Source organism: Haplochromis burtoni, unplaced genomic scaffold (assembly GCF_018398535.1).
Source record: "Haplochromis burtoni strain Fernald_Lab_line unplaced genomic scaffold, NCSU_Asbu1 Contig_151, whole genome shotgun sequence".
Classification (NCBI taxonomy): Eukaryota; Metazoa; Chordata; class Actinopteri; order Cichliformes; family Cichlidae; genus Haplochromis; species Haplochromis burtoni.
Window position 1 is genome coordinate 304,383 of NW_024582512.1, and position 20,995 is coordinate 325,377.

The 20,995-nt window shown below is 39.8% G+C and overlaps 1 protein-coding gene across 1 annotated transcript in view; it reads right to left on the bottom strand.

Annotated features, from left to right (window-relative positions):
- LOC102295173 (matrix metalloproteinase-17) overlaps window positions 1–20,995 on the bottom strand; it is a 103,233-nt gene that overhangs the window by 20,450 nt on the left and 61,788 nt on the right. Inside the window, exons 4-5 of the mRNA XM_005931847.3 lie at window positions 13,292–13,578; window positions 587–763 (exon numbers count right to left, since the gene is read on the bottom strand). Coding sequence (XP_005931909.1) covers window positions 587–763; window positions 13,292–13,578 — 464 coding nt within the window. The remainder of the gene's footprint in view (window positions 1–586; window positions 764–13,291; window positions 13,579–20,995) is intronic.

The window sequence follows — 20,995 nt, forward strand, 5'->3', positions numbered from 1 at the left end:
GAACCGAACCGAACCGTGAATTTTGTGTATCGTTGCACCCCTAGTTATAATTACACAAAATGTGTTCTAAACTCCAGGATCCCCAAGCCTGTAGTTATCTTCATTGTCAGTGAGAGCCCCTCCTCATCCTTTTCTTCTTCTTTGGTGCAACCCTATAAATTTGCAGTACCCCTTTTTGGTCTCTCCCCTTTTCTACAATTCCCCTGCAGGAGAGGTTGGTATCATTTATTGTCCAACACTAATTATATTTCTATCCACCCTGCCACCCTGATGTTTCTAATTGTGTGTTTTAGTTCATTATTGGCATCATTATGCCTGTCTTTACTTGCTGTTATGATCCTTTTCATAGTTACACAGCCAGTTTGCTTTTATGCCTTAACATCACACACCCCATTACTACTACTATGAAACAAAGAATACAAATGTTTATGGATTTGTGCTTTTCAGTAACACCTGAGGCAGATTCAATAAATGGAAATTTGTTAGGAATCAAAGTAATTTACTTTTCTGGCTCATCTCCCTGACACACACACACACACACACACACACACACACACACACACACACACGGGCGCCTTCTACATACCATAAAGCTGCCAAACTCTGACTTTGTCTTCATAGGGTAGATCATATTTTAGAGGGTCTCCAACAGGGCCCTGGTAGTACGGTCTCATGATGGACTCCATTGCAGAGGTGTGGACCAGACCGATGGCATGACCAAACTCATGGACTGCGACTGCAAACAGATCCATGCCGTGAGAGTCTGAAAGAGACAGAAAGGAGATTACACAAAAAATGAAAGTAAGCGCACTGTTAAAAGCCTCGCTTAGTGAAACACAAAGAAGAAAAAGCAAACCTCTTTAGAAATGCACTCTAAAGGTCAAAGGTCACTATACACAACACAAGTAATGCTCTGTAAAATTGCTACTATTATGACTATAGTCCCTGTATTTCGTGCATGGTTATAGCCATTATTTAAATAATATACAAACCACATTTTTCTATATGTAAGAACTCGCTTTATCGTGCTCAAACTATTAGTTAATTTTTGTAACAGTTGACTAAAATAATAATAGACCACTCCAATTTGTTTTTCAAGTACATTTGTGGAAGGATTTACTGCTGCTTTGCATTTGATTTTATGACAAGATAATCAATTAATGTGTAATGTCACAGCTTGCAGATTGCTATAAAGAAGTAGTTCTAGGTCTTCAGCTGCAGACACTGATCATGTGTAAATGGATAATCTGCTTCTTCCTCCATGGCCAACAGTCTGTTTTGATTGGTCACACATGTTCAATTAGCATTAGCATTCAGTGACAGAGAAGGTGGCATGAAAGACTTTTTGGTAAATTGCTTTGGAGAGATCCACAGCGACGGTCGCCAATGTGACCTTTCTGCTATGGGTCTGCACCCTTAATTGACCCTTTTCTTCTTTTTTTTTGTCCAACTTGTGGTGCAAATTGAGAGGCATGACAGACAGCTCAGGAAGCTCTGAGTGTTGCAGGTGTGTGGTATAGTGAGATAACTATGGTAATACTGCCTGAGTCCCTGGGCCGCCAATCAAAATCTTAGTGCGGAAAGACACCTAAAGAGGCTGCAGGCTATTAAAGCACCTTCCCTCCATCTTCAGCTAAAACATAAAAAGAAAAATCCTCCCAAACCCCTTGTCTGACTCTGTGAAGCAAGACAGAACCTGGGGCTTAGAGATTTAGATTTCCAAAAATATGAAGAGGTACCGTGTCAAACCAAGCTAGCTCAGAGTTCCTTGGTGGCTATGTGCGCAAGTCTGCATTCAGTAAACCATAGGTCGGCCACGGCCTGGGACACGCACTCGTGCTTACAGTATTCACCTGGGGTGGTCAGGAGGCAAATGCCAACTCTAATCTACAGAAGCACATGTTGCAGGTGAACAATAGGAAGGAAAGAAAGGGAGAGAGAGTGAGGGAGAAAGGGAGAACAGGGACTCAGAGCACAGTATGTACCATGTCATTGCATTTAAGGTCCACGTGAAGCAGACATAATAGACATAATGACTGAGGACAAAGTCAGAGAGGAAAGGATTGTGTGAATGCACCAAATTCTTTTAGAAAAGCAGAGACTGAGACGCATGGAGAGAGAGAGAGAGAGAGAGAGAGAGAGTAGACTTCAGTATGGCTCTTCAGACTGTTACATTCTTAGGGATTCAATCTTTGTTCTTCCAGATTCACCACTGACCCATTAAGCAGCTTTTTTATCAGTCCAAATGCTTTCATGGCATGGAGCTGAGAATAGAAATTAATAGCTTCATTTGGTAGACCTTTCAACCCTCCCCTGACTGTCAGTTCTCCAGTCCACAAAGATGAGGATCACAGGACTCTGTTGCTTTGATCTTGGTCAAGAAGACCCATAAAAAACATCACAGCTCCTTAGTGGATGCCCTAAAGTCAGCCTATGTCAATAGCATGAATATCTATAATCAGTACTTCCTGCTGTCTTTGCAACTAGTCACAAATCCCTCACTCAAGATTTAGTAATTAAGCTAATTTTACTCTTTTGATGACCAAAAATAGCTTGTAATAACTCAATCATTGTCACTCATAGCATAAATACAACTATTTGTAACTGGACTATATGAATGCACATAGGAGACGTGTTTGCCACAAAACAGTATGCAGTTTTAGGGTTAGCATAAAATACTCAGTGCTATTCTAGCTGGGTTTACTTTGATACAATCCTCTTCCCATCTTTTGCTAATTTAAACACGGTGAAGCTTATGCATAAGTTTAGTAATGAAAACGTGTAATCACTCACTTGCCTGCTTTCCTGGTTGTTCGACTGCTAGTCTGTTCTTTACATCACTTCCACTTTCCCACACTGTCAAAGTCAATACCGACATCATTACTCTAGCCCAATCATCCTCTTGCCCGCCTTCAGCGAGCCAATCAGCCTCCAACAAGTGTGCTTTAAATCTCAGTGCTCTTCTGTCACTATGAAAAGAATAATCTTAGAGATTCATTAATTTCTGTATCACAATAAATGTTATCTTTAAATACAGTTGACAATGTTTCCCCTTAACTTATCCATTTTATTAAGTGTCAGGTCAGTCTTTAGAGTTCAAACTGATTAGTTACATCTGGAAGTTGGGTAAATACCCTGAAACAACTTATTTTTGGAAAAGAACTAACTCATGTGGTAGCTACCTGTAACTAGTTGTTAACATCAACACAACTATCTAATCAGCACACACACAACAGCTCGATGCATCTCGACATGCAGACACAGTCGAGATGACTTGCTGAAGTTCAAAGTGAACAAGGTGATTTAGGGAAGAAAGGCAATTTAAGTGACTTTGACTGTGGCATGGTTATTGGTGCCAGACGGGCTGGTCTGAATAGTTCAGAAAGTGCTGATGTACTGGGATTTTTCCACAGAGCCATTGTAGGGTTCACAAAAAAGAGAAAATATCCAGTGCATTGCAGCTCTCCAGATGAAAATGCCTCGTTGATGCCAGAGGTGACAGGACAATGGCCAGGTTGCTTTGAGCTGAAAGGCAACTCAAATAACAACTCATTACAACCAAAGAAGGACAAAGAGCACCTCTGAATGCATGACATGCTGAACCTTGCAGCAGATGGGCTACAGCAGAGGAAGACCACTGGGTGCCACTCCTGTTAGCTAAGAACTGGAAACTGAGGTTACATTTCTCACAGGCTTTAAATTTTTTTTAAAACTGTCGTAATTATTGCTGTCACATTCAGATGGTAGGATCAGAATTTGGTGTAGACAAAGTAAAAGCGTGGCACACTTTGGGCCAATAGAAGCAGTTGAGTGTTATTAAATGCTACAGCCTGCCTGAGTACTGTTGCTGACCATGTTCATCCCTTTATGACCACAGTGTATCCATTTCCTTGTGGGTGATAAAGCACCATGTCACAAAGCTGTTTTGTTGAAAATGAAAATGACTTTGCTGGAGCAAAATGCCCTCCACAGCTACCAGATCTCAATCCAATAGAGCATGTTAGAGATGTGAAGGAGAGATTTGCATGATGGATGTGCAGCTGACAAATCTGCAGCAACTTTGTGATGATATCATGTCAATATACACCAAAATCTCTGAGAAATGTTTCAATCTTGTTGAATCTGTGCCATGAAGAAAAGGGGCCCAAGCTGCTTCTACAAAGTGTACCTAACAAAGTAGCATATCTGTATATGCCCCTCCCCCCCTCAACACTTCCGTCATTTCCATGTTTTGTTTTTGTTCTGTCAGTATGTTTTATTTCCCATCATTAAATTTCTAATATTGTGCTCCTAGGAAGTACAATCCTCTCTAAGGTTACTGACTTAATCACTAAAAAGGTTTTGCGAGGATGCACTTCATGCTCAGGACTTCCACACTGTCTGTAATGGTATTGGCTCACAGCCAAAATTCAGTCCACCCAGGCAAAATGCTACGCTTTCCCTTGTTTGGGCCACACCAGAAGAAAAAAATATCTCTCTAGCAGAGGTCAGAACGTTCTTCCAAATATCTGCTGCTCCTCAAGCTGACATCCATCACTGTAATCACACAGTGACATCACATTTAGCACAGAACACTGTAATCCCTTAATGACCTCCAATACGATCGGTGAGCCCCGAAAGCCCCGTCCACTGCTCCAGTTATTCAAACAGAGTTGTTAGTAACCAGACAAACTGAACACTCAGATAAGAGACACAACCACACACAGTATTTTTACAGAATGAAACGCTTTCTCGTGTGTTTTCCTTCTTTATATTGGTATGTTTTCTATGACACATTGAATTCTGATACAAATACATATATGAAGTGAAGCGGCTGCTTTAGAGAAGATTTTTAGTTATATTTTGTTGACTCTAAAGGAAAAAATAAATAGTGCAATACAATACTCCAGTGGACAAAGTTTATAATTGCTGAACTCTTTCACACCATCCCACTGTTACGTGTACCTGTTCTAACTTTATCGTTTGTTTATTGTCTGTGGAATTTGATCCTGTTTGTATTTCCCGGCACTGAATTGTTCCGCAGCATTGTTTCGGTGGGTTTTTTCCATTTTCTTTTCAGTATTTTACTTCAGTAACATGTTATTGTTAACATACATCAGTCTGGAAATGTGGTTTGAAAACCAGGGCACAGATAAGGCACGCTGTAATGTAAAGAGCAGGTTTAAAGAAAAAAAAAACCTTTAAATTGCAGTTTCAAATAATGCTCTATGAATGTAATAGCACAATGTAGCCGAGAGAGACTAGAGTTTGATATTTTCAATGATTCTTTCATGTTTTCTGTTCTCTTGGAGCTTGTAAAGTATACACTTCCCCTCCTCTCTGCTGCCAACAAAACAATAGGAGGACGGGTAAAATAAAGTGTAACGATCATTGGAAAAGACACAACAAAAATAGGGTAACATGCCCAATATGCCAACCATTCCTCATACAGAAACATAAACAGTACACAGAATGTGTGCATGTATTCCCAACACACAAACACACACACACAGAAAAAAAAATTGAATGTCATGAAAAATTCACCTGCCTAATGATGCTTTTGTTTTAGTCAGGGTAATCAGTTTGTAGAAGCAGATTGCTGGCTGAGTGATAATTAATACAAGCAATCTGCTGCCTGTCAAAGCAAAAACAGCACTTCCAGACCTCCGCTTATTTGATCTCACCGAGATTCCACCTCTCACGACTCCTAATGGATGCCAGAACCATCCATCTACACAGCAGGGGTGAACTGGCCTGTTAAATGTGGTGCTTAATTTCCACTATTCAGCAGCATCATACACATTAGGAATTGGCCTTAGCAGACCCAGATTTAGGGTCCCGCTGAGAACAATGCACCAGGAGATGGGGGAAAGGAATTAGCAAAGGCAATTACTCAGATACGGATTTGTCTGATAATGTTCATTTTTCTGAAGACAATTACATAGCTCCACAATCTGCTGAAGCGCCAACACTCATTTTTTACCTTGTGGGCTGACCTAACACGCTTAGATCTTCCCAAGGGATTATCACGCCTCTGAAAAAGTTGCTAAGAGCAACAATTTATGATTCTGATAGCTTTGCCTGTTGTCTTACAAGCAGACGGATATGTAGTTCAGCAGTGATACCGGCATCAGCTAAGCAATGCCTTGGAGACAAGCTAGGCAAGCTGATGACGCTAGAGCGGGATGCAAGATAGCAGCAAGGGGGAGACTGGCAGAGTGTGACGTGAAGAAATTAAGAGCTTTTTAATTAACTTTTTTCCCTGAGCCTCACAACACCAGCCTGGCAGCTTCAATGTGTTAGAGAAGGCAATTTTAACAGCTAAACAAAACATTAAAATCTGGACGTGAGCTGAACTGTGCACCCAGCACCACAGAAGAAAAGAGAATTCATCGACTCTGACTTTCTTTGGGGAGCTGATTAGAGACATTCAGGAAGAGTTTCCTCTTTAGATGCTTAAAAAAAGTAGTTTGTTGCTTTACAGATGAAAAATCTTAATGCACTAGATGCAAAGTTTGCTCTTGAGGAAATTCATCACAGTGCAGGAAAAAGGCCATTTTCTGTACACAATAATCCTCTCTGAATTATTTATTACAGGCAAAAATCAACGGCATTCCCAACATTAGCACGTAAAATATATTGTAATGCATATATATATATATATATATATATTTTTTTTTTTTACTGTTAACACCATTATGCTTTTTAACCAAATGGATAGTTTTTTGGAGGCAGGTTATGAGTGAATTTGAGTCATAAAGGTGAGGCCCCACTGCTGACCTCTCCTCCTCCTGTTAACCAAACCTACATCTACACAGCTGCTGATGCCTCTGCCATCATTCCACACACACACATTCAAACACACGCTCAAGCCACACTACCAGCATCGTCTGCTTGCCTTGCCATTGCAACAGCCTGGTGGGAGGTCTAATTGGAGCAGATTGAGCTGCTGTCCTGCAACATATGGTTCGCAGCCCTGACAGCAGAAAACAAAGGAGGGACATCCACAGAGGTCCTGGCCCCATCACAGACTCACCAGCTGGGTTAGACAGCCTCACACACCAATCAAATCACCATCTAAAGCCTCCAGGCTGAGGTCAAAATGCATCCCGAGGGTGCTGAATCTTTTTGTTCTTCTTCTTTCTTGTGGACGACAGTTATGAGAATGAAAATATGTTAACCCAGCATTATGGGTGAAATAAAAAAACACTCCAGTATCTAAGTTCAGATTTATGATGTATACGATTCAGTTCGTGCTTTTATGCAAGTCTTGCCAATCAATACAGCTTAATAAATTTCATATGGAAGCACAGTTATAACCCTCGTTCTCCAAACAACTTTTACTCAGACTTCCAAAACATCACAATTTTAGCCTTTAGCATCAGTCGCAAGTGATCTGGGAAGAGTCATTATTCCCTAGCAACTGGTATTTGCCAGGGCGATGCCAACTGCTTTCTAGGCCTGTGTGGCCAGGGCCTTATTTCTTAATTCACAACTACCGCAGTTAGTGTGGGTTTGTGGACCACACAATGTAATGTACTGTAATGTAATTCAGAGCAATTTTTTAAACAGTTTAAAATTTCCATTGTGAATGCTCAAAAAAAAAAAAAAGAGCACTTTTGGACGAATGAGTATCTGAAGTTAGATACAATTTATCCACCATTATATAACAAGTCATCTGACAGGGGAAGGTACACACTGCTAATGTGATCCTAAATGCGTGGACCAATTTTTGTTCTTAAATCAACAACTGCTTTCAGCTCCCTAATGGGTTCAGAGGTGCACATTTCATTATTTTTGACACTTATTATTCAGTCTAGAAGTTCACTCTCAGTATAAATGATGTCTAAACACACACTGAATTTTTGGACTCTCAACAATCTGCCATGACATTTGGAGCTTCAGTACAGTTTCTTATTTGGTTTAATAATATACCAAACATAAGAGTATGTTTGCATTGTGTATCTTTGATGTTTAATGGAAAACCTGAACACAATGTAAATGAGCAAGAGGTTATTTATGGAACAATTACAAACAATACTATCTAAATTAGTCAAGCACTTTTTATTAGTGTTATTGATTATAAGTACAAAGTGATTATTTTTGTGCTTGCAGACTGCTTGTTCCCAGGCAACAGCCCATAGGAGATACCCGCATAGTGAAACATCTTCACATAAAGTATTGGTTTGTCATGTGCATATAGTATAACTAACATTTTCTGTACAGTGCATTTCACAAGATAATGTATACATAACCCCGAGAAGCACACTGATCGCATCATTATCTCTATGCGGCAAAATCGCTCCTATTGTGAGGGCAGGTGCTTCATAAATTCTGTTTGCTTACACTATTTTGCTTCCAGCCTTGGAAGAGGTTTTCGTGTCAAAGTTTGTCATGAATTCATCTTTCATCCAGCAGATACTCTATTTGGGAATGCTGAGGGTAAGGTGATAAAAAGTTAGAATAGGTAGAGGCTGCCAAGTTGTGTGATTCTGTTTCTCCTGGAAGGGAAAAGGCTTCACTTGGAATTAGAGGAGGAATAATAGCATCCTCACACATCAAAAACTTTTGGCACTCTATCTATTGGCCTCAGGGACGTTTTAGCAGATGGTGGTATACACAGCATGGCAGTAACAATTACTCTTCCCCTGCTGAGGAACTATTTGCAATTTTATTAGAAACAAAAGACTAAATACAGACATCAAATACCCACAAGGAGCAGATATAATTAGACAAATCAAAGTTAATTTGATTCCTAACATTTCGCTGGAACAAGTGAGGGAACACGAGTCTTCAATAACACAATTTGATGGGAGATAGATCTGTGACGAACTAAACTTTTTACCACCTGGAAACCGCATTTCATTTAAGGTGACTGACAAGACTGGTGGATAATTCTTTATGTCATCACAAACACTTATAGAATTGCAGAGACTACACGCCAAAACAAAGCTGACAATTCACCATGCACTACCACTTTACACAGTAAGTGCGAGTTTGCAGCTGTGAAATAAGGTCATATTTGATTTTCTCATTAACTTCTTTTTTTCTCAATCTTTACACAGCTACTTCCGTGTAACACTGTGCCTTCACCAGAAAGTATGCGCTGGTTGCTCCCATTTATACTTTTTATTAAGTGAACTACATTCAGCATTGTCCCTGAAGGCATCCTGTATATACATAGACACAGCACTAAAGCTGGTGCAGTACAAATGCATTGCTGTCACTACATCGCCTGTGTAGACATTGTATAATAGTTTCTATGTCAAAACAGCCTGTTCTCATTCCTGCGATGTCAAATAATGCTGCTTTGTCAAAGCTGCTTGCGTGTTTCAGCTACGCACAACTTGTCCTTCGGCAGCCGTGCATGAGTCAATGGATTATGGCATTAGTAAAATAGATCTGTCAATCCCAGCTCGTCATTTTTCAACTTGAAAAATGACGAGCTGTTTCTGTTTTGAAAAAGCATGTTTTAACCCAAACAATAATCTTCCCCTTACATTAAATAAGTAGTGGTTTAAGTGTAGTAAACAAGTAAATGAAAAGAAATTAATCTGCAAGTGGAAAAAAGCAAAACTATGTGCAAAACGCAAAGCTCTAGATGGGATGGATCTGGTTGAGAAAACTGTGCCACACCTTCAGCTACCTGACTTTAGCGGTCTCTAAAACGCTACACTGAAAAACAGACTTGTGTAATGAAGACACACGGGTGGCATTTGACAAAAAACCAGCATGTGATGCCCAAGGTAGCGAAAGTGTTGGTCAAGAAGTTGAGAGCTTGTTTAAACCTAGACCATTACTAGATTAAGGGAATTTTTCCTCATCCCAAGACAATAGACACCAGTTGTGGTGAGTGACCATTGGAGAGTGCAACCAATTTCACCCAGCAGTGACGACTGGCAAAGAGGGTAGTGCATCAAACTGCCAAATGGCCATTGGTAAATAACCACAGCAGCCCATAATTTTCATGGAAGATGCTGACTTGTCTGCAAACATTTGCCAACTGCTCACCAAGAGGAACCAACAATCAGTATTTTGAGTTTTGTGAGTTGATTTGTGTTTAAGTTCTGTTTAATCCTTTGTCATATTGTTTCCCAGTGCTTCTGAGTTTACTTTTGCTTTTGTTCCTCATTAGATTACATAATATTTAGCTGTCATCTTTTGAGATCCCCGTTTCACCAGTCAAATCCCTGTGTCTGTCTAGTCCCTCTGTGTTCTCTCTCCATGGTCTTTATTTAGTTCTGTCAAGTTTGCATGTCTTATTCCATGTCTCAGTGTTTGCTACTTCCTGCTTTATTTTGATAATCTTTTATTTTGGGTGTGTTATGTTCAGGCTTGCTTCCCTTATTTCATTAATTCAATTCAATTTAATTATATAGTCTCACATTAACATTTGCCTCAAGCCCCTTTATATCGTAAAGTAGAGAGTCTACAATGATAGGCATTAGTTAGATTCAGGCTACGTCCACACAAACACAGGTATTTTTGAAAGGCAACTTTTTCTGTGTGTTGGGTATGGAAGAGGATTAGGGCCACTGGGAAAAAAAGGGCATGTCTTTTTCTTCTTCTTTTCCAGAATTCTGAGAAAAAACTTACTTTAATCTTAGATTCTGAGATTAAAGTCAGAATTCTGATTTTTTTTTTCTCATAATTCTGACTTTAATCTCAGAATTCTGAGAAAAAAGTCAGAATTCTGACTTTTTTTCCTCAGAATTGTGGAAAAGATATTGATATTGAAGAATGATTCCACCTCACTGTCTGTCCACACGTAGGACTCATTTCTGTTTCTATGCGCCATCTTTGTTTACTCTTTCCCTCCCAGGCTTCTAGACTTCTGATTGGCGAACATTTCTACACGGTCAAGTCATTTTGGAGGATTGTGTGAAGCAATTGTGCCAAATATTTATCACATGTTTCCTACCCCCCCTTCTCATCAGTTTTTACTGTCCATTCATCTTTCATAAAGAAGGGACAGATGCAGGCATAGAGTAAAGGAGAGAGGAAGGTCATTTTAAGTTCAGTCATGCAGATGAAAGGACGAATAAAGAAAGCAAGTCAGAGAAAAGGAGAGTTAATGATTTATGCTGTCATTCGTGTGACCGTGCTGGGACCGTCCCTGCCTGATGATGCATTCAGTGGACTTGATTGCTCCATCCGCTTATTTCATCCAGATGAGAGGTCCTTTAATGCTTTCCCACTTGCCAACCTGATCTACTTTCTGTTTTTTTTCTTTTTCTTTTTTTTTCAAGCTAAGGACGTTGGACGTAAAATGAGGATGATGCTAAGTGACTGGCATGTTTAGGCACACACTCACACACACACACACACACACACACACACACACACACACACACACACAGCATAGAGTCTGAGGTTTACACATATTCATAACACAACAAAGACACATATGGTTCAGCCAAAGTGCAACAAGAAGAAAGGTGAATGAATGAACATATGAGTGAATAATGAAAAAGTGAATGTAAGTGGTTTTGAGACAAAACACCGGGCGAGATTTTCCAGAGCTGTCTAAGAATGACGGATATCTCTAATATGAGCTCATTTATTTTTGATTGGCAAAGCTGATTGAATTCCATTCAGAGCCACTGTCAACATGTCCTCATTTCAAACTCCCACATCTCCCTTGGCGGGTAATCAAGCACTTTGAAAACTGTTTGATGAAAGAAATTTGGCCAGATCATTCAAGAGGACACTGCATAAACAAATCTATTAAACCACACAATTCAGAGCAAGAAACACACTGGATGAACATGTTTCACTGGCTAAATGTGTGGTGGTGACAGTATTAACACATCGGAAAACAGCTAATAATCAATGTGACTCAGGTTAATAATCCATTTTGATAATGACTTAAATAGGGAGTGAACTGAAACAGGACAAGCAAACAAATAAATAATGATGAAACACGATATACAGCCAGTAAATAATAGAGTGCCATTTTCTTTTCCTTTGAACTGAGGTGAATGCAGAAGTGTCAGAGTTCAAACAGCCAGTGATAAGCAAATTAGTTTGATGTTGATTTCTAGAAGGTTTACAATAACCAGCAAATTGCTAATCAGTTTGGCAATTATAAACAAGTGGCAACATCCAGAGCCCTGTACTACAATTTGATTTCAGTATACACAGGATGTCTTCTGCTATTTGGCTTCACTTACCCTAACATTGGCAATTAGGATAAGTGGTCACACAAAGCTGGTTATCAACTTGCTAAGTCAGTTGCTAAGTTTATTGGCAGGAGAGCAACTGTATAATATAGCATTAAAAGGGTGCACTTTAAGCACCATGTTTGCTAAAACAGCTACTATGTTAATAAAGTTTAGCCTGTTTGAAGGAGAGTTTTAGTTGGTGCTCTTTCAGATGTAGCCTCAGTAGTGTTTAATGGTGTGAGAGCAATGATTAAATATAGACTTCAAATGTTGGGTTAATCTACAGCAACTTGAATATAGGTATCTTGCTTTATGATCATATATTAATGCATATAGGACAACAAAATATATGTAAAATTGTTTTCTGCCTACAGAATAAATAAATATTGGAATAAGGTTGTGTGTAAGAATCTATATTTAATAATGATGGTTATCAGGGGAACAAAGAGACATTAAAAACTCTACTGTGCAGAGAGATCCGTGTGGTCTTCCAGGAATTGTGACCTTGTTTTCCAGATAATTGATTGGTCAGTAGGTTCATACTAAGAAGTGATCCACCTACGTAGTGGAGATTACATAGCGCTATCCCTCAAACTACTCAGATAACATGAAATCAAGGAAATAGAAAGTGGCAAGAATACCTCATACTGCCACTTACCCAGTGCTTTGTGTTAACCCCTTACAAAAGAAATAAAAACATTTAGGCCTGGTACAAAAACTGTTTTTGACATCAAAGTAGTTCCACAGTTTGGAACCTGCAAACACTGGTCACCTATGTTTGGCAGTCAAGATCTTGTAATAACCAGCAGAGATCGAATAACCAATGAAAGTAGACACCCAGGCACTGAAGGGGCCCTTGACGTACAGTACTTTGGCAATTTAAAGTAATGAGCAAGAGTACGATTTTAAAAATCAATAAAGTATTTAACAGGCAGGCAATGCAAACTGAATAGATAGATTTAAAAAAAAAAAGATCTATAAGTAATGAATTGTTTGCCTGAAAAGCCCCTTTTTAAATTCAAACATTAAACTAATTTTGAACATTAAAAAAGAAAATTAAAGTGTCTTGTTTTGTGTTGCTGGCACCAAATAGTTTATAAATATAGCAGATGCCGCAATTTAAAATAGCATACTGCAACTTCACTTACCTGGAGATCTGAAGGTCCAGGCTTCGTCATCATCAAAGTGTGTATCTCCAGCCGTAAACCTCTCTCCAGGGAAAAATGCATGTGCCACTGTGCCCCCCGGCCCATCAAAGGGGTATCCATCATTGTGGTCAGCCTTGGTGAAGTCGATCTGAATGTCTGCATTACTTCCAGCCACCTCGTGAAAGTTAAGTGGTGCAATGTCGCTCCAGACCTTCAAGGCGTAGTACATGAGGGCTCGAACAGTGTCCCTGCCCAATAAGGCAGAATCCTTAGGGAAAGTCCGCACTCTGAGAGAGAGAGAGAGAGAGAGAAAGTGGAGAAAAGAAGTATATCAAATATAATGAAGGAGAGGGAGAAGAACTGTGTGAAAAAGGAGTTGAGGTGACTAATGAAGAAAATGGATGGGATGCTGACAAAAAAAAGTTGATAATGGACAGGGTAACTGTGAGAAGGAAAAGACTAGAACTAGCCACAGCTATGTATATACTGATACAAGGGTGGATCCTCATTGGTACAAGTCATGCCTGTGAGCTAAAAGGTCAACCTTTTATTACTCTTGGGTGTTCATGACATATAGATGGGAGAGCCCTAATTAGGTAATCTCACACACATTTCTAGCTTTACACACAGTAACCTGCCCACCAGCTGTTCAAACCTTCAGTTTATGAGGGGCTACCAATCAAAACAAAGCTGCCTTTAAGGGAAAAGTGAGGTTGTTTCACTGGCTCCACTGAAATGCTGCATTGAGCTGTGACTCATAAAAAGCTACTCTAATGGAGTTCAGCATAAAAATACAAAACTAGAAACTAGCATAATAGGCCCCTTTTGAATTAAAACTAACAATCTTGTTTGAGATGGTATCCTCAGAAGTAAAATGAATAAAAGACTGGTGAGTAGGTGATTAAGCACACGAGGAAAATTCAAAAAAGGAAAAAGAAGTACAAGATGTAGGGAGCTCTGGACTGCCTAAGAGCATGAAGATCGACTAAATAATGTTTGCCACCTGCACAAAAAAATCCTGATTCTGTGATTTCACTGGAGTGTGTGTGTGTGTGTTTTAAACTTAAAAAATAAATAAATATATATATCATGGTTAGATGCTGCTGCCACTTACGTCCCAATATCTGGAGAATACAATGTGCATTCGCGACATTGGCATCAGCTGTTGGGAACACCTTACAAGCCTTACCCTGTTCTTACATTTCTCTATTCTTCATTTACCAATCAGTATAACATCTCTGAAGTCATTCCTTTCTGATAGCTACAGTAGAAACAGCACAGAAATGAACAGAAAACCACTCAAATGTCAAACTAAGTTTGCCCACCTCCTCTCCACCCATTTCCCCTTTCCTCTTCATTCTCTCATTGTCTCTACGATCTCTTTTCTTTTCTTTCCATCCATCAGCCTTCGCCCCCTCCTTCATCTCTGCTTCTACATGATGCACTTACCCTCTTTGTCCCTACAAGCACACTTTGTCTAAATACAAGAAGCCATTTTGCCATTGCAGGCTGCTCTAGGAAATTTAATCAGCGTGTAATACTGACAGAGTATAAGAAGAGTGAATGCCACCTTATCCTCCCATTACAACTAGCTTCAGGCTAGTATCATGGATAAGTAAAGGAATAACATGCCAATACATTATTTATTTATTTTTTTTATTTGTGTGTGTGTTACTGCTGCATGTATTTTCTCTTACATCATTGTGGAGAAATGATGGCACATTCCTGTTACCATCCTCGACGCCCACAGCTTATGCACAGCTCTCTTAAGGTCCCGCCACAACATTTCAATCAGCACGGTGGTGCAGTGGTTAGTACAGCAAGAAGGTCCTGAGTTCAATTCCACTATCGGGCCAGGGTCTTTCTGTGTAGAGTTTGCGTGGCTTCTCTTTGAGTACCCCGACTTCCTCCCACAATCCAAAGACATGCAATTAGTGGGGTTAGGTTAATTGGTGATTCTAAATTGCCTATAGTTATGAATGTGAGTGCGAATGGTTGTCTATCTCTATGTGTTAACCCTGCAACAGACTTGTTGACCTGTCCAGGCTGTACCCTGCCTCTTGCCCTAAGACAGCTGGGATAGGCTCTAGCGACCCTGAATTGGATAAGTGGACTTTCTGTTGTAGATTTGCTGCTGTCCTTGGAACCCAGTTGAAGCTAAATTTTAGCTGTCAGGCAGATTGCCTTACATTTAACTCTTTAATACTTTGCACAACCATGAGCTACTCTGTATACAAAGTCAAGAGGTCCTGTGGCTGTAAAACTCCAAATCATCATCCCTTCAGAGTCCATGTGCTTTTTTGTGTGTGTTTGTTTTTGTTGTTTATTTTTTTTTCAGAGATGAGGCTTTCTGTTGGCAAAAATTCGAAACAGGCCATAGAACAGCTCATGATCCAAAGCATACCACATCGTCTATAAAATACAGTGGAGGCAGACAATGGCTTGGGCATAAACATGTTATTGATTTCATTGACAGCGTTTATTGATGATGTGACACAGGACAGAAGCAGTAGTCAGTCACCTGATCTTAACTCAATTGAGCATGCATTTCACTTGAAGACTAAACTTCGGACACGAAGGCCCAGAAACAACAGCAACTGAAAGCCGCTGAAGTAAAGGCCTGGCAGAGCATTAAAAAGGAGGAAACCCAGCATCTGGTGATGTCCATGAGTTCAAGACTTCAGGCTGTCATTGTCAGCAAAGGGTTTTCTGTCATGGTCCCTGTGCCTGCCCAGCCAGCCCAGTGTGGCCACAAATGTTTTTGGTCTGTTTTTTCCATCCCCTCTCTTGCTCGCCTCGGTTCCTCTCTCCTGTCTCTCTGTCCTGGCGGAGCTCAGATTGAGCTCCTGCCTGTGGCCCACACACCTGCAGCTGATCACCTGTGATTCCACATTTGTTTGCCATCTCTTCTTAAGGCAGGGGCACTGAGCTGTACGTCGCTGGAATATTGAGGCACTCTAGTTAGTATTGCCCGGTTCTGCAGAATGCAGTCGTTTCTTGTGCTTGCTTTGGAGTAACCCTCGTCTCTGTGAATAGGTTTCCCGGGTCTATCTCGTACCGTGACCCCTGGACCCCTGGACCCCTGAGCGTGAGTGGAACTGCCTGGTGTGTAGGGATGGGTACCGGTATCATGATGGCACCGGTTCTGACATAAACGGTAGTAACCAGACCGAAAAGCAGCGCACATTTTGGTGCTTTATTTCGGTGCTTTTTTTTCCTGAGCTGTGACGACTTTAGATTCTTGCCAATCATTTTAGATTTCTGAGGATAGTAGGCGGGGCCAGGTACGTACGTTCTTGTAGAGCAGAGCTACAGATTAAAAATGCCCAAGGCGAAGCGGTCAAAAGTCTGGTTGCACTTCACAGCAAAATATGCAAACTCAGCAGCCTGCAACAAGTGCTTTAAGCTGCTCTTCTCTGCGTGAGTAGCTTAATATTGTTCGTGTGTAATTCACGTTGAGTAGGCTAACCACGTTATTACATTAATGCATGTAAGGTGAACTAGCAAACATCATCATAGCTACATGCGGCTGTCTTCCTGTTTGATGGCAGATACTCCCTTCACCCTGGCCAAAAAGGCTAAAATGACCAAAGAAAAAGTGGAAAACAGTTAAACATGAGAGGTGTTTGGACAAAGTTTGTGTTTTTTTTAAATTAATTTATTTTTTTCCCATTGTTTAAGCACTGCTTCCAGCCAAGAGTGATACCATATCTGCCCTATAGCTGCAGAAAAGGCTAACATTGTTATCTTTTTTACAAAAAACCAGCTAAACATGAGAGGTTTTTGGACCAATTGTCTGTTCTCCATTCTTTAAGCACAGGTTTGAGCACCGTTTAAGCACCGGCACCGTTTCAAAAGTACCGGTTTGGCACCGGTATTGGATAAAACCTAAATGATACCCATCCCTACTGGTGTGGAGTTGGTGTTGACAAGGAGCGGAGCGAATGTGAAGCCTTTGTGTTTCCCAGACCCTGTGGACTTTGAACCACAGTGTTTATAGGGCACCCGGTGTGGATAAATAAAGAACTGTTTAAATCGCATCTCTCAGTCTGTGTATTAAAAAAGAACATTTTATTTTCAGTTATTTAATTTGTCGAATTACTTTTGAGCCCCTGAAATTTAAGGGATTGTTTAAAAAGGAAAAAAATGCCTTAGTTCCTCACATTTTTATGCAATCTTTTTGTTCAAACCACTGAATTAAAGCTAAAAGTCTGCACTTCAACTGCATCTGAGTTGTTTCATTTAAAATTGGGGGAAAAAAAAGTAAAATTAGAAAAAATATTTAAACACCTAACTGTATTATTTTAGATAGACCTCTTGAATAGTTTTATATAATAAAGTCCCAGTTTTCCATGCTGGGAATTTCCTTGAGGCAGGAATGACATGTTAAAGAAGACAATTTGAAAATGCAGATAGGCACACATCGTCATGTGAGACAAGCTCTGGGTAACACAACTTTTACACGTACCTGCGCCAAAGCAAAAATGACCATCTGTCAGACCACCTGCATTGCATTCATTTGTGCTGCAATTTACATGAAAGAGGAAACAGAACCCATAAAAAGGCAAATGTGGGTAAATATAAACCATGCCGGGGAAGTTGAAGGTGAACACCTTTAGAGTGAGCTGAACTTCAGCGGAGCTGTGGCTTTTCATTAAATCCTGGATAAACTGGCTTACAAATTAATTCTCCTTTACTCAAGGGACACCACACTGTTTTTCTGTTTGGATGATGTTTTAATCCACTTATAAAAAAAATCTCCACCACAGATTTAAGAAAATAGGCTCAACTGGTCGTATGAGGCATGAAATTAAAATTGCTTCTACATCACATACTATAGATTTGATCAACATGAAATGTCCACACAGGCAAGAGATAGGCAGGTGACAGGGTGCACAGCGAGGGAACCTACTTTACTGGCATTATGAGGGGAAAAAAAGATTTTAATTAAAATCAAAGCATTAGTCAGTTTGTTTAAGCTATATACTTATACTCTAGTTTTTCTTTTAATTTATTTCTGACAAAGTGGTTGCTCAAGAAAATGTCCGTCCAGACCAGCCTTGGTGTTAGTGCCAGTAATCTGGGCTGCTGCAAGACACATAAAGGCTTAAATCTACAGGATTACAACTGTTCTTTTCCAGAATCTCAGTGTGTTACTTGCCCCTCTTGGCCTCGTCTGCCCTTTATGCTGCAAAAATCTAGCTCCACAACAAAATCCTTGGTATGTATGAACAGCTTAGACAAGCTGATCCAGTTATTGGCCTGCCAAACTCACAATGTGACAATCACTGTAAACATTTAGGTCACAAATAAATTCAGAGATGGAGCTTCTGTCACTACAAACAATTCCAAGAAAGAAAAAAAACCCCTCTATTGTCATTCCCATCTCTTCTTTTGTTGAATTTGTCACCTTAAAAGCCAAATCTCCTGTCAAGCAAACCTTCTGTTTGACATTTGTTTCAGTTCATACTTGAATTCTTTATGATTAAGGACTTGCTGATCGATGATGACTCATTCCTCCGACTGAATCGTTTCCCCTTTGTTTTGCTATTCAAGAACGGATGAAGAACAGTGGTTCATTATGATCATTTTTAAAAGTTCATTCGTTTTTCTTGTTTTTCTTTTCTCTACATTCTGGGAGCTCCCGGGGCAGTTTGTTCTGGCAAGTCCTTCGTAGCCACACTTTTCTAGTGATAATGGGCTTCTGGCATATGGCATTTTCTCATATTTAGTGATTTCAACAGCTTTGTCTACTGTCCATTTCAAGTATATCTCAGTCTCATTCAGCCTTGCTTTTAAATTCTGTAATTGCTACACCAAATAAAAGGCCTGCGGTGCTCTGAGCCCTGTGAATTAGAAAGACACATACTGTTTGTCCTCTTGTCTGAGCACTGAGGCTGCTGTGTGAATTCCTGCCAAACCTGACAGCTTATCACAGAAGCTTGAACGTTAATACATACCCTCTACAAATAAAGTTGTAATTCAGGTGAGCAATGCTGACTAGCAGCGTATTTGCCAATGTGCAATGGGAGTCGGAGAAAGACACTGCTCTTGTCTCCAAAAGTAAAACGTGTGCTTGTGGACTAAACTTTGTTAAGCATTAAACAACTTAAAAATACAATTCTACATTTTGTTTTTAGTAATTTCACAAAGTGACAAAGTATTTTATTTCAGAAGTACACACTGTCCAATCTTCAAACAAAAGATACGATAGTGAACAGGATGAAGGGAGGGAGTGGATAGATGATCATCATCATAAGAAAAAACAGACACATACTATAAGGGAGAGTGAGCAAAAGGGAGCATAACAAGCAAAAACACAGCAACTCTCCTATTACAGAAATATTTCTGACAACTCCCTGTGGCTTCATCTTCCACAGTTCTAACTTTAGTCAGAGTCAAGCAGCCTATTCTCTATGAGAATGACGAGTTCCTTATGTTTCAGCGTTTCTCGGGGCTACTACACTCAGAGGGATCAGTGATCACATAGACACATTTCCATCTCTGACAGAGATGTCTCCTTTCCTCATCCACCAAAAAATGTTCCTCACTACAAAAGCTTTTTAAAAGCTGCTTCTGTTGCAGGCTTGTAAGGCAGCACGGAGGTGCACGAGAGAGGGAGCGTGCATGAAAGAGAGCGAAAGGGAGGAAGCAGATTAGATACTATCCTCTTAATGCTGGCGATACATGGGTGTGAACTGAGGAGTAGAAAATTAGAGGTTTGAGGATGTTTCTTTTCTTTAGCTGGCAGTTACACCAACTTAGCACAAAATAATGAAGTCGTCACTGATAAATGGAAATATTTAAGAAAAAAATGGTTCATGTTAATGTCTTTGTAATCTTGCAAAAATGACATTTACATTAACTGAGAACTGATGGTGAAATGCGAGTTCTGCACAGAGCAGACGCAAGCTCCACAACTGGCCCCACACCCTGCAAAATTAAACCCATTTTTAAATTATTTCCCTTTAAGGAATTGGCTAGTTCCTCAAAGCATTCAGAGAATAATGATGATAATCAATGAATGAAATTTAAATAAGGTAATCTTCCCTGGCATGTTCATACTACAGATGTCATGCTGCCAGACATTTAGTAGCTGGTCACAGTACACAGTAGACTTACATGGTTCTTCATATCCAATTCAATACCAAAACAAAATGATCATCCCATGTACTCAAACATAAACTCCTTTATTAAAAACTCATTGACATGATGGCAAGACAATTACTATAGTTGTTAACATTATATTTAGTTGAAAAGACAGAGTGAAATTTTAATGATTATGACTGGAAACACTTTATCCAATGGTTAAAATGTTGATTTCACAATGGCAGTGCCAGCTGTAGCAAACATTGGAGGATAACGTGAGAAGGAAAATATTTTGAATGTTGTTTCTGAGAACGGATACTTAGTCAACTTGAATTCTTTAAACACATCTGGATGGTGGTCTTCTAAGTGCTTCACTAAATTGGAATATGTTTCTCAGTTAGTCCAAGAAACGCAGTAACATCATTTGTACATTGCCTTTTGCAAATCAATTTTCACACCTTAGTTACCCCCACCTCAAATGCAAAATACTTCCATATCCAACTCTGGCTTTCTTATCAGCTGTACTAGCTGCCATCTTCCAGATGTAGTTTGTGCTGCGCCATTTGTTGTTTTTCTTTGTACACTGAACAAAAATATAAACGCAACACTTTTGTT